Genomic DNA, 14,301 nt, shown 5'->3' with positions numbered 1-14,301 from the left:
GTCCGGCTGGACATGTCCAACTAATATAGTTACCATTGTGTCTATATTTATTGCCCATGGCCCTTATTCTTTCCTCTCTAGGGACCACTGTTGTCTAAAATAATTGATACCCAAAGTCCCTGGTCTACTGTTTTTGGGTTCCCTTGTTGCTTCAAAATATGCTATGGAAATGGCTGAATGTAAGGTATGTGTTTGCACACAGTCACAAAATAACCAACATTATTGTATCAGTAAAGAAATGAAATTCCTATTAAAGTGAAACTGGTTCTTATATGAGACTACTAGGTTATGATGCACAATGCTGGTCAGCTGATTCAGATATAACCTAAATAATGCAATGTTTATATTGTGTGACAGCACATGAAAACACAAAAAAGTGTTAACAAAATCTGGTTGTAGAAAGGCACTCTAGGACATCAGCTTAATCAGCTAAGAAAAGTCATGGACTGGTTGTACATCAAAGAGGGATGGGTTTTCATATGGTGACTACACACTGCAGAGTGAAAGAAAACTATAACCTAGTAAAATAGATTTAAAATATTTTATTAATGACAAAGACTTCATAGCTAAAAGGAGTGTGGGGTTGAGAATGCTTCCCAGTTAAATGTCTATGGAGAGTTAGAGGGCAGAGTAAAGATATAGGGCAACAGGGCTTGTCCAGTTCTCTCTTTGCCAAAACTACCACTGAGGTGAAATATGAGTTTTTGTTAGGTGCAATCAAGAGTGCAGTGCACGAAGTGCAGAAATGGTAACCATTTGGAGAAGAAACATATCTTCTTTTCGTCTTTATACACTTTGTTAACGATTCCATATTTCAAAAACGCTTTCCCTACTAAGGTGGAATTGAGTTTGACTTAGAGTTGGAAAGTGGGTTATTAGTAGGGGTAAATATGCATCTACTACTGGCAATAAGGCCACTAACACAGTCTAGGGCTCGGTATTAGTCTCAATAAATTATTCCCATGCTCAACCCTGGGTAGTTTGGCTACAAGCAGGCAGACTTAACTCAGGGAGACACGTATGTAAAGCATTTAAAAACAACAATTCAGTAAATAATTAAGACACACCACAAAAAAATAAATCCAACACCAACATATAACAAAAGGGAAATGTTTTTATCTTAAAAATTACACCAAAATAACAAGAATTCAATGTAGGAAACCGGAGATATGACTTTTTAAAGAATAAACGCTTTTAAGCACTCAGTTACCTTAGGAGTTTTTGACACAAAGTTGCTCAAAACTTCTGGAAATGCTTCCTGAAGTTCTTCTCGAAGGTCCAAAGAGTCCAAAACACAGTCAAAGGGTCTGGAAGCTCCAACATGGTCCTGGAAAATTGAGGACCACAATTACCACAAAGCACCTGGCCAAACCCTTAAAAGTCCCCTGGATCCACTCCAGACTGGGGTCTCTTGGTAGATTGATGTAGGTGTGCTCTCTTAACCTGTAGCTTGCAAGGAGTCTACTCTTTAACCCTTTTGAAGCAAGGCACCACCACAGGACTCAGACACTTGTGTCTTACGTGACTCACAGTATCGTGCAATTTGCAATCCTACAGGTCTCACATTCAAATGCGAGACTTATGGTATTGCAAACAAATGGCAGACAATGTCCCAACTTTGAAAGTGAAACTGGGTGTGTCGCGCCAAATGTAAGCAAATTCTCTCCAGAACTTGCAGAATGTCGGTGGTACACATAAGGTTACGCGCCTTGTACCTGTTTCCAGAAATAAGCACAAACGTCAACTGCTTTTTGCACACCTTCGTGGGGCCAATTTGTTGACTTGAAAAATGAGAGTAAGTGTGGCACGGCGCACAGCAGGCAGGGACCACTAAAATTAAGCAATTCTATGGTGGCGGTGTGTTTTGCGTAACTATGGGTTAGCCGCATAAGCCCTTAACTGCGAGTAATCTTCAAAGTTTATCGAACATTGATTCTAGTTCAAACTGACCAGAAGTTACTAAAAAAAACATGGCTGACTCTTACCTGGTATCGGAGTCCATCGGGGGCTGCAGCGCGTGATCACCGAAGAGCAGCCGGGCCATCAAGGACTTCCGCTGCTTCCAGAGGGCAGGGCAGCTTACGGGAGCTTAGTGAACAGAGGCAAGTCACTCCCCACGCTGCCGAGTGATCCCGTCCCGGGGGAACAAAGAAAAATGCCAGCAGCGGCCCGAGTCTGCCCAGCCCATCCATTTCCTCGATCCGGTGGGCACTAGTGGAGATTCGGACCGGATCCATTAGTGCGGAGCAGTGGTGAGGCGGTCAGGGTGGAGGATGCAATTCCGGCGACTGGCAGGGACGAGTACAGGCTCCGGGAGACAATAGGCATAGTAAGTGGGTAACCGCTGCAGCAGAGTGTCCGTAATGCAAAGCACAGCGCAATTTGCACCCACCACTGATCGCACGTATAAAACTGACACCAGCTTGTGTTGAAGTTAAAACAAAAGAGATCCATCAAAAAACAACAGACAGAAAAACAAATGCACTAACACCAGTAAAGGGGCCAATAGCCATAGGCGTGCTCAAGAGGGGAAAAAGGAGGGACATAAAACACGCTAACCCAATAGCAAGTAAGACATTTTAAAAGACACACTCAAAAACAAATAAAGCATATACTGCATGTCTCAAAGAGCCAGCGCATGTGCTGCCTAGGCAAGACCTAAAAAGTATGAAAAATAAAAGAATTCCAGACAACCACTTTTAAAAAGGCAAATGACTCTGTAAGTAGACATGCACGCAGGTCTCAGGAAATCCTTCAGCACATGGGTGATTCCGCTCCTGATCCACAAAGACACGCGGATGGAGCAACTGGGGGCACTGGAGAGTGCACAAAAAACACGTGAACGAGCAAGGAGGTCCCTGCTTGTGCCCCGGGGGAACGAAGCAGTGCGTGGCTCGATTGGAGCGTGAAACTGCCCCAAGCACACCCGGCCTGAGCAATGGCTGAGCCCTTCGGTAACTGCAGAGTGGGACATCCCTCAACGGAAAGAAAGAGCCCACAGCAAAATAAACAAATTAGGCAAGCGACCCAAGTGAAACTACATTTACCCACCATTGCCAACTAATATTACCCCATTCAAACTGACTACCCTCACTACTTAAATCAAGTCCCCTTCGCGCAATGCAGCTGCAACCTCTCCACTTGTACTTGTTCTCATGTGCACAACGACCAACTGGCAATCTGCATCGACAAGGAGCGCAGCCTCATTTCAGAAAACAACGCACTCCGGCTGCAGGTGACGGAGCATGAGGAGGTGCTTTTTCGAGAGCTCACTGGCCTGCGCCAGCTCTACGAGGCAAACTTGCCCGACGTCTGGCACATACTTGATGACATGGCAAGGGAGCTCGCACAGATAAAGATTGAGCTCACGCCAGCTCTACGAGACAGAATTGGCCGACGTCTGGCACATGCTTGAGGACATGGCGAGGGGGCGTGCACAGCTAAAGATTGAGCGCAGCACTCTGCGTTTCAGGCACAAGCAACTCCAGAACAGATTAATTGTTTTTACGAGAGCAGCGTGTGCAAAAGAGATGTATTTTAAACATGATGCATCTTTGTGCAGTTAGCTTTCATGCAAATGTGGGTGTTGAGGGCAATGGGAACATATTCAGAAAGTTCATTGACGAGGTGCATCTCCTCCCTTTCCTACAGCTGTGAAAGGTTTGTGGGGCTGAGAGGGGTTCCTGTTGTGCTGCCTCTACGTGAGCTTGAGTGTGAGCACTGCACCGGCATAGAGGTGGCCATGTTGCCAGGCTGGCATTAACACTGGTGGGGCCCTGTGCGACAATGTTTGTTGGCGCCCCCCAATGACCACCTCTGCCAAGGATTCTCTCACTAGCACCCTTTAACAGTGCTCCTCAAGTCTCCATAATCGCTGTCTCATTTAGTTTTATGGCACCACTCATACCAGTGTAAGGTGTTTGAGCACTTAACACTACACACACATTGCACAGAGACAATCATATGTGTGTAAATCAGTGTATAGGAAATGTTACATCAGGCAGGACTACAAGGTGTCGTGTAGGCATGACATGTCATTGATACTGGTAGGCAATATAGTTTAAGAGTCAATATCCTGGAAAAGCACACATTCAGAATTTAAAATGTAAAACCATTGTTATGGGTTCTCTTTAGTACTAAGAATTGTTTTCTACCCAAATGAACCCTTTTGGGACGATTAGGATAATGAAAAACTGTGAAAAAATAACATATAACTCTAACATATACCTTGCGGTTTGCATGCAGCTCCTTGATGATTAATAGCTCAATGTTATATTAGAATTTTGACTTATAAACAAAAAGTAACAAAAAGAGCTATTTTACAGAAGCAGTAACCCACTGACCTATTTACATTATATGAACTCTGTGAACTGCATGGTACACGTTCTTAGCAGCAGGCATTTTAACCCTCTGCTCTGCCTTTCCATGAGTCAAAATTTCCACTAGACAAACCTCCGGTCTATTTTCAGGAAGACTATTAATCACAGGAGTTATCTTAACATTTTAATTGATGCCTGAAAATTGCTAGAGGCCAGGAATGCAGCAGCAGGTGCTTTTAAAATGTTTATATCCTTGCAAAAATGACACCCCCACCCAAGGTCAGCACCCAGTGCGGTGGCACCGATTGCACCGCCCTAGAGCCGGCCCTGCATGTTGCCACCGGGAGGAAAGAGGCTGCAGCGGTAACTGAAGGGGATGGCCCCAGGAAATGAAAAGCACAGCAAGCATGTGCTCTGAATCTCTCTGCATGATACTTTCCTGGGGGAGGGAGCAAGCAGCGGGGAAGCTGCATTATGTTATGTTATATGTTATGTTATATGTTATAAGCTGTTTTGTAACGCGCTCAGTTACTACCGGAGTATCCTGGCGCAGTATACCGCTGGGGAACCCGTCCTGGCTTTCCCTGTGGGATGGTCCCTACTGGGAGTCCCCAAGGTGAAGCCAGGCATCCCCGGCGTTGATGGGGCCGTTGTGGAGATTAGGCAAGCTAATGCCCAGAGTTGCCGAGTGGAACCCCTGATTAGAGTAGGCACCAAAGCGAGAATTATCAAGTCCGCTGACCCTGGTCCACGACCCTGCCGCGTCGGGAATTGAACCCTGGTCCCGGGCCAACTCCTGTTTCCAGGTCTGCCGCCTCTAACCAGTGAGCCACACCACTCCACAAGTAACAAGAGTAGGAAAGTAAAGGAAGAGTGCACCTGAACTGACAGATAAGCTCTCCTGTGGAAGGCTACTGAGTAGTTAGGCATTGCTCTGTGGGTGGTAACTAAATAGAGAAAGGCTGGCAAGGAGGGGCAACTAACCAGTAGAAACCAAGATATTTCGAAGAGCAATCAAAGTAGCGAATAAAAGGCAAAAGTGGAGTTAAAGCTGAATACAACAGGTCTCGAAGAGACAGCATAGGCGCTGCCTAGGCTCAAACTAATAAAGACCTCTCGGAACTCGAAGGGGTTGAAATCCCCAAGGATCCGAAGTCTTTGATTCACAGTTGTTGCTGTGACTGTTCCACAGCTAACAGCCACGTGCAGGCCCCCCCTGTTAGTTGTTGAACATTCATAGCAGTAGCTGAGAAAGGTGTCTAAAGTCAGCTCATGTTCTCAGGCTGCAGTTAGAGTACCTTGGAAATGATAACAAAACAAAGACATTGCGAAGCCAGGGAGGTGAGGCGTCGCTGAGGCCGTTGCTGCATCTGTTCTTTACTGCTATACAGGTCATTGGCATGCCGGCGTTCAGGACGGTCAGTTGTACAATGGAGGTAAGGTGTTTCTGAGGCAAGTGAGGCATCAGTTCCTGGAGGAGGTGCAGAGTCGTTGAGCCGCTGACACCCAGGGATGTTGCAGGGCACAGGGGAGGTGATACAGCGTTGATGGCAAGACGTCTGTTCTGATAGCTGTGAGGTGTCAATGGTTAAACTGCGATGAGGCAACTTTACGGTATCGATGCCACAACACGGGGCCACTGGTGCTGCCTCTGAGTCAGGCGTCACGGATGTCTGTGAGGCGGTGCTTAAGACTCATGCTGTGGAGGAGTTTCGGAGGCTGGTGTTGGGGTGTGCATTGTAAGTCACGGTTGTTGCGTTGAGCAGAGACCACGGCTTTGCTGTAGGCAGCGGCACTGTGTCAAAGAGAGACACCAGAACCAAAGTCACACTCAAAGTCGATGTGGTGGTTTGTCTTTGTTTAGCACAGGAAACTCACTTCCAAGTACCAAGGAACTGGATTTGGCACCTCTTGGCAGAGTAGGGATCTCAGCAGAGGAGCACAGGTGTTGCAGGTGAAGCATTGAATGGCCCTGAGACTACTAACAGGAGGCATGCTCAACTCAAGCCCTTGGAAAAAGTTTGAAAGCAGGATGCATAGAGCAAAGTGTAATCCTCTAACTTCCAGACAAGAAGCAGCAAACAGCAGGCCAATACAGAAAAGTAAGCAGTAAAGTGACAGTCTCTCCTGGCAGTACAACAGCCCTTCTTCCTGGCAGAATGTTCTCAGTCCGGAAGTGTTCTAAGTATATCTTGTCGAAGGTCCAGTACCTATACCCGTTTTAGACTTTGAAATAGGGAGATTTCAAAGAAAGGTCTTTGTAGTGCACAAGACCCTCCCCTTCCTGGCCCTGGCTCCAGACACACTACAGGGTGGTATGCAGCTCTTTGTGTGGGAACAGGCAAATCCCTATTCAGGTCCCAAGCTCCGCCCCTCCATGCCAAAGATATATGAAATGCATTCAAATGTCACTGTTCTACGCTCTGTGGTTCCCTATTTCACCATTACTGCTCAAGTTTTCGGGACATGCGACTTAAGTGATATGGTAGTAATATGGTGCTGCATGCCTGCTAAAACATGCCCCTGATGTCCCGAATGTAACTATTGCATTATACTTGAAATATGTAGTCTTGCTATAATTGTGTGCTACCAAGGATTTATCCACCTGTTGTTTTTATATTGTGCAGGGACAAGAGAGATCACTATGCCAGACTGGCTCATGTCTATATCATGGTTATCAGAAGCCGTAATGTTTGTTACACAAGATGAAAATTATTAAATAAAAGGTTTATTAAAAAAAGCCCTTTTCAAGTGCAGGTATCAACTCCTCCCACCACTCTAGCTCAGGAAGACCTATCGGCCTGGTGATGGGCCATAAGGATATGCAGGGCATACCTCAGCTCCCTTTGTGTGTGACTGTTTCAAGTGAACTCACAAAGCCCAACTGTCATCCAACCCAGACATGTATTCGTGGAATAGGCAGAAGCACTGAATGGTTAAAGTAGGAAAATTCCAACTTTCTAAAAGTGGCATTAACAGACCTGCATTTTAAAACCCAACTTCACTAACAGATGTGTTTTTAAATTGTGAGCCCAGAGAGACCAAACTCAAACTTTTTATCTGTGACCCAGGCCTGAACGTATCCTCAGGATCTAACCAATGCTCTTAGGGGTCCACCTCTCGACAGCCCCAAGTCTGGATATACAATACACACAGACTAAAGGATGGTCAAGCGGGGGAAGGGAAGGATGGGGACAGCGGGAGGGAGACCTGTGAATACAAAATAACAGATTACCACCTAGACCTTTCTGAGATCTCCCTACTCCCTACATGCTCAAATGTACCTATACTTCTACTGACCTGTAGAGGAAGAAAAGGTTTCTGGCTGACATGGTTGCTGAGCATGTAATCACAATTACTTACACATATACTGGAAGACACAAAAACATATATGAGGCCAACACCCCAGCATACCTGTTTAACCTCCCTGTATTTGTAAGTGTAACTTTCCCTCCCTACAAGCGACACCTATCCGTGCTATAGTAGAAGGAGGGCTTCTAGATCAGAAGGATCACCTGCCTTAGTTCACCCCTGTGGAGGTAAAAGTAGAAGGTGCACGATACTGTGAGTCACGTAAGACATGAACATGAGATGCAAGAAAACTCAGAAACACCATCAGTAAACTGTGACCTGCGTAGTTAAGCAAATCAATTAACTGGATCCAGGGAAGACTTCAGATATCAACATAAGAACAAAGTTGAGAGTTCAAAATCACTCTCTCTATAACTCTAGCCCAACACTAAGAAGGCCAATGGATTCTTCCCTGCATGAGCCCAATGTCCTGAACTCGCCAACAGGGAAGACAAAATGAGAACCCCCCTCTGGCCCCCACGAGGAGGAGCTTACAAGTGTATGGTTGAGCAAAGGTCACTATAATCAAAAGCACCTCTATTTCCCTCACAAGAGCTCTGTGGACAACTGGTACAGTGACGAGAGCACGCCAACGTAGGGAAAGAGGGTGCCGAACACTAACACCAGTTGTGCTCTGGATAAGTACGGATAAACCTTCCTGGTACTCCAAAAGGATAACAACACAAAACGGTGCCTAATGGCACCCTTACCCGACTAGGTATACTGCAGAAAAAGCCAGCGTCCGAACCGGACTCCCAGGAATAATCGGCAGTGTCTTCTGCCGCTGCCTTGCCTTATCCCGGGTCTCCCGGTGTCATGTGTCGTGGTGCGCCTGACTTCAGACATCCCTCGACGCTGCCGGGAAATGTAGTTCTCCCAGGAGCCGATCATCAAGTGCCTGTGCGTGCGGCGTTACCGTGTCCCCTGACAATCTGCTCCCAATTGGAAAGTAGACTTGTAAAATGTTGTAAGGCAGCTCCAATGCTAGAATGGGAGAGATAGTCATTGTTGTAGTGAAAGTGAATTTTGAATCTTTTTGATTTACAAGCTCTAGGCACACACAGTGCACTGTACTAGGGACTTATTAGTAAATCAAATATGCCAATCATGGAGAAACCAAATGCCAATACATTTTAGACATAGAACACATACACCTTTGCAGTGGTCAGTAATGTAAAGTGCCCCAATTCCTAAAACCGGCAAAAATGAAGTTCAGCACACAGTCAGAAACAGGAAACCAGAAGCCAAAAGACAGGGGGAATCATGCCAAAAGATGCCAGGTCTTACATAGAGGTTAAAGGAGATATAGAGTGTGTTTATCTATTACAATTACCTGTGGTAGAAGGGGAGTGGGTGATAGTTCAGGTATCAGACCATGTGAGGGACTGGCCTACATTGTCTAAACTAAACATAAAATGTGATGAGTGCCATAAGAATAGGGTGGGATTGTGCATGTGAAGTTGAGGAATCACAACTGAATTCTGAATGTAGTCAGCTGATACAGTGAAAAGGTCCACCGTAGTCAAATATGCAGAGCATTGCGCGGGCCATGAGCCATGAGCGCACCAAGAACTGGTCCTTTATGATTATGTTTAATATCCTGCTTCTTTTATTCCTTTATTGTCTTCCAATTCTGCCTTACCTTTCTTTGAGTCTTTTATCTCTGCATTATCCGTTTGTTTTCCCTGTATGGTTGTCTGAATGGCAAAGGAGATAGAAGAATGAGAGACTGATAGTGAAGCATGTGTAAGTGTGAGAGAGTGTGAGGTGTAGAAGTAAAGGTTGTATGGCATTACAACGCGGGCTTTTACCCCGCATGCCATTACAACACGGGGATTACAACGAAAGTCGTTACAACGACTTTCGCTGGAGGGCGCTGGATAGTGGAATAGTTTAATTTTCTATTCCAACTCCAGCCCACGTTGACAGTAGGGAAGGTGTTGGATAGAAAATTAAACTAGTCCCTGTCCAACAGCGCTCTCCCGCGAAAGTCGTTGTAACGACTTTCGTTGTAATCCCTGCGATGTAATGGCAGTGTGGGGTAATCCCCCCGTTGTCATGGCTGTTCCCCGAAGTAAACTCTCGCCTTTCCCAAATACTGTGAAAATATTTAAGAAGTTGCTTTTAGAGTGCATAGCTATCTCTTGTAGCTCCAGGTGGGTGTTACCTACAAAGTGAAATAACCTGTTGACAATCTTAAACTGTTGTTCCCATGAAATCTTCAGCTACTCAAATTCTGCCTTTCCTTCTCTTTGTGGTGTTTAGATCACATGGTTAATTAAAATGTTCTGCAAACAGTCGGGCCTTCAAGAAAAGCAGATTGTTGTCAGTTACCTGCCACTAAGTCATGTGGCTGCACAATTCTTCGACATCTGGCTATCAATATACCTTGGAGGGACCACCTACTTTGCAAATAAGGATGCATTAAAGGTAATTTCTCAGCTTAACATCTGTACGTGCTGTGATCAGAGATGTACTGTGTAATGTATGAGTGTCTAAGCTCCCACTTTTGCTCACTCACAGTGAGCCATGAGGACTCGATCACTACATTTTGGTGGTTCACACCATGAAACACCTTTAAAAAAGAAGGCATGGGCGTGGCCAAGATGGCGAGCTGAACGGACGCGTTCACTGCGAGCTCCTCCACCCTCAGGCCCCTAACTCATGAATAAGCACTGGTCTCCCCCCTGGATCGCACCTGAGCACTTACGGACCCCCGCAACCTCCGGTGGCTCACTGGGGGGCGTCCTCCCGACTCCCACACGACACCTGAAGGACCCCTGGGAGCGGCGACTCCCAGACGGCAGCCATTACGTGTGCCTCGTGGATGGCCAACCAGTGAGGTGACCCGATCCGAGCCCGGAGCGGACCGGGGCTGAGGTCGCCGAGCAGCGGACCGCCAATTGCCCGCAGCGACTGCCCTACCCAAGCGCTGGAAGGCTGGGAGACCGTCGCCAGCGGTGGAAGGCGACACCAGCCCGTGATCCTGCTGGACCGGAAGGCGTCACGCGAGGCCGGGGACGCGGCCTGCTGCCGTGGCGCTCCGGACCTCTGCCGCAGACTAGACAGCGGCGCCAGCTTATCATCGTCGCACTCCTGGTGGTGAGGGGCACAACGAAGCCCGAGCGGCGGGGACGGCGCGTTTGAATTCCAGCGTTCACAGCAGCGAGGGGAGGCGCCGGAGGCCGGGCCGGTGCGGAGCCCGGAGGCCTGAAGAGCTGGGCCGAGGCGTTGCTCTATCCGGACGCTCCACCCAGCGGACCCTTGCATTCCCGCTTCGGGCCCCGCAGTGTCGGTGGGCACCGGAGTCGGTGGGCGACTGGGGTGAACCGGGCGCTTCCCGGGTGTGCCTCCCGGCGCCTCCGGGGCCGCGGCCTGCGGTTGGGGGAGACTACCCCCCGCTCCACACTATCTTGCAGACGCCCTGACGGCGGAGGACCCGCAACAGCACCTCCTATAGACTCTGTGCCTCTGCCCTGAGCCCATTAACGGGGGTGACGCGAGAAACTGTCCCGGATGAATCAGGGGAGCGTGACTAACCGCTCCGGAAGTGCAACTCTCCCGGGAGACCGGGGGACGTCCTACAACGGGAGCCGCCGTTCCCCTGGTCCAGAGCAGTGAGGCACCGACTTTCGCCCCCAAGAGAGGACAGGCGGGAATCGTGTGGCAGAGCGGAGGACCTGAACCGCTGACCACCAGGTACGATTTGGCACTGGTTCACGCCAAATTTCGCCAGCTGTCGCGCCAACCCGCATCACAGTGGAGAGGCCGTCTCCACGTGTGCTTAGTGGATCACCATTGGGAATCGACAGGGCCTGCGACGCCACGGACTACCTTGGAGGGGGCGAGTGGAGAGAATCGGTCACTTGGTGCAGACGCACTGCGCAGGGCCCCAGCGCGTGCGGCCACGGGAGTGTGGTGAAACCACAGGGCATCGCCTGAAGGGTCCGGGCAGCGGCGGAGGGGAACCACGGTGCTCTTACCACCAACGGCCTACCGGAAGGAGGGTCTATACCCGGCACAAGAGGGAGTCGCTCTGAACCTCACCGATTACAGGAGTGCCCACTCCGCTTGGACTCTACTTGCTTCACGTCTGCCCTCAGACGCGGCCCAGCAGGCAGGACGATACCGCTCACGCGTCAGTTCCCTCGAAGATGGCTGGCAACAGAGGAGCCAAGAAGGGCGACCGAACGTTGCCTGAGATGCTGAGTAGAGGGTCGTCGAAACCCGACAAGGGGCAACATTTCCCGGGCCCTTCGAGGACACCGCAGGAAGCTGAGGACAGAGAACCACCGGTCACCAGATCCTTCTTGGAGTCGCTCTTCAGCTCCCTACGAGATGACTTTCAAACGCTGAAGCAAGAAGTGGCCGGAGAGGTCAGAGAGGTGCGGAGGGAGGTGGACACCCTAGGTGAAAGAGTAGCTACGATGGAGGAGACTGGTCACTCCAGAGACGTGGAGATCGAACATCTGCAGCAGGAAGTCCTCTGCCTGCGTGATCAACAATTGGACTTGCAGGCACACAATGAGGACCTGGAGAACGGTTCCCGCCGCAATAATATCAGAGTCCGAGGAGTGCCATCCAAAGAGGAAGGGGAAGACGTCGCTGCGTACCTCCAGTGCATGTTCAGTGAAATACTGGGAGAAGCGGAGGACTTTCCCGTCAGAATAGACAGGGCACACAGGGTAGGTCTGGCGCGCCGAGGTTCGGCGCCACCGCCGGACATCCTAGCCTTCCTGCCGGACTACCCGCTTAAGGAGCGAATTTTCCGAGAAGCGAGGAAGCACCAATCACTGCACTTCCGGGGGCACCCGATCGCACTCTTCCAAGACTTATCGATGATTGCGCTTCAGAAGCGTAAAGCATTTAAAATTGCGACTGACTTTCTGAGGAGCCATGATACGCAATACGCTTGGGGGCACCCTTTCCGACTTATCTTTCGCTGGAATGGCACATTACATCAGCTCCGCTCCCTCCAGGACACCTGCGAGGTATTGGGCATCACCGCGTCCGACGAACCTCCATCGACGCCGCGTCGCAGACGCTCCACCAGGGACGGCTGGCAACGAATTCCGGACCGCCGGCCCTCTGCCTCTTCCACCCGTCCAGACTCACCCACCATCCGGTCCGGCATAGCCAGAACGGTGCAGGAGGCAGCCAGGGACACGAACACCAACACTGCCACGCTGACGGCTTGAGTTGTCTCCGGGGGGAGATGGATACAGCCTTACCATGATGCAGGTTTGGGGGTTATGGGGGGGGAGGGGCGGGCGGGAATGCGGTGGCTGGACGTCCACTACTTTATTCGACCACGGTCTTGTCCTTGAAGGACCGGACTGGGACTATGAGACCTTGGGACTCCTTGCGGGGCATGGGGGGAGAGAGGTGGGGATTGTTGGGAAGGGGGGTTTTCGTTTCAGATGTTTGGGGACACGAGTTGGGGGTTGTTCAAGGGCTGTTGGGGGGGGGAGGGACCATCCAGTGTACTAATCACACACACTTTACCCAGTCGCTGCTCTTCTGCTACGGTCACACACCTTAGTTTGCATGAGCCAGGAAGCTGCACGCACACATACATTTCCTTCTTGGCCTTGCTGCCTTTTGTACCGTTCTGGGCGCCTATGCGCCCCACCTTCTACGGGCGGGTTCCACATGCCTTCTACCTTAATTTTCTTTATGCTCCCTAACACTTTTAAGGTAGTTACCCAGAACGTCAGGGGTCTGAACAATCCTGTCAAACGGCGAGCGGTGCTCTCTCTCCTTGAGAATACACATGCGGACATATGTCTCCTTCAAGAGACGCACCTGCTGCCGCAAGACACACATAGGCTGCGTTCCCGTAAGTTCCCATCACAGTTCTTCTCATCCAGCACCACTAAGACGGCGGGGGTGGCAATACTGGTGGCCAGTCACTTTAAAGGGGAGGTCCTCCACAAACTCACCGAACAGAAGGGTAGACTGTTAGCGTATCGGTTTAGGATCGGGGGTCTTATTTTTACAATTGGATCCCTGTACAGCCCTAATGAACGACAGGAATGTTTCCTACAATCGGCAGTTGAGGATATCACTGCCTCGCAAGATAGGCATGTTATTATCGGAGGAGACTTTAATATGGTCTTTGATTCTGCTACGGACAGGTCGGCACAGCGCTATCCGCAGGTCGGGGAGTTCTCGGCAGATTGTAAGGGGTGGCTAGCGGAGGTGGGTCTCCTTGACCTCTGGCGTCATCTGCACCCCGCAGACAGAGACTATTCGTACTACTCCCAGGCGAACAAGACGTACGCGAGGCTAGACCACCTGCTGGTCACGTCTCCGGTGCAGGCGCTAGTCTCGGGATCGGACATGGGAGTATTGTCCCTATCGGATCATGCTCCGGTCGAGGCCATGTTGAGTTTGCCTCCGGCGGCTCTCCCCCCCCGGACGTGGCGCCTACGTGACACCCTGCTGCACAGGAAGGTGGTGGTGGATCGTATTGAGGGCGCAATCCGGGAATTCCTGACGCACAATGACAACTCTGACACCACCCGGGCTACCCAGTGGGCGGTCCTAAAGGCGGTCCTTAGGGGGGAATTCTTAGCAATCTCCTCGGCCGAAAATAAAGAGAGGCAGGCTAAGAGGGAAGAACTCACCG

General features: G+C 49.7%; 1 protein-coding gene across 1 annotated transcript in view; it reads left to right on the top strand.

Annotated features, from left to right (window-relative positions):
* Window positions 1–14,301, top strand: part of LOC144819194 (long-chain-fatty-acid--CoA ligase ACSBG2-like) — a 364,803-nt gene that overhangs the window by 87,255 nt on the left and 263,247 nt on the right. The window contains exon 7 of the mRNA XM_078677171.1: window positions 9,936–10,100. Within this exon, the coding sequence (XP_078533297.1) occupies window positions 9,936–10,100 (165 nt within the window). The remainder of the gene's footprint in view (window positions 1–9,935; window positions 10,101–14,301) is intronic.

This window comes from Lissotriton helveticus, chromosome 2_1 (genome assembly GCF_964261635.1).
Source record: "Lissotriton helveticus chromosome 2_1, aLisHel1.1, whole genome shotgun sequence".
Classification (NCBI taxonomy): Eukaryota; Metazoa; Chordata; class Amphibia; order Caudata; family Salamandridae; genus Lissotriton; species Lissotriton helveticus.
This window is presented reverse-complemented; position numbering and strand designations above follow the sequence as displayed.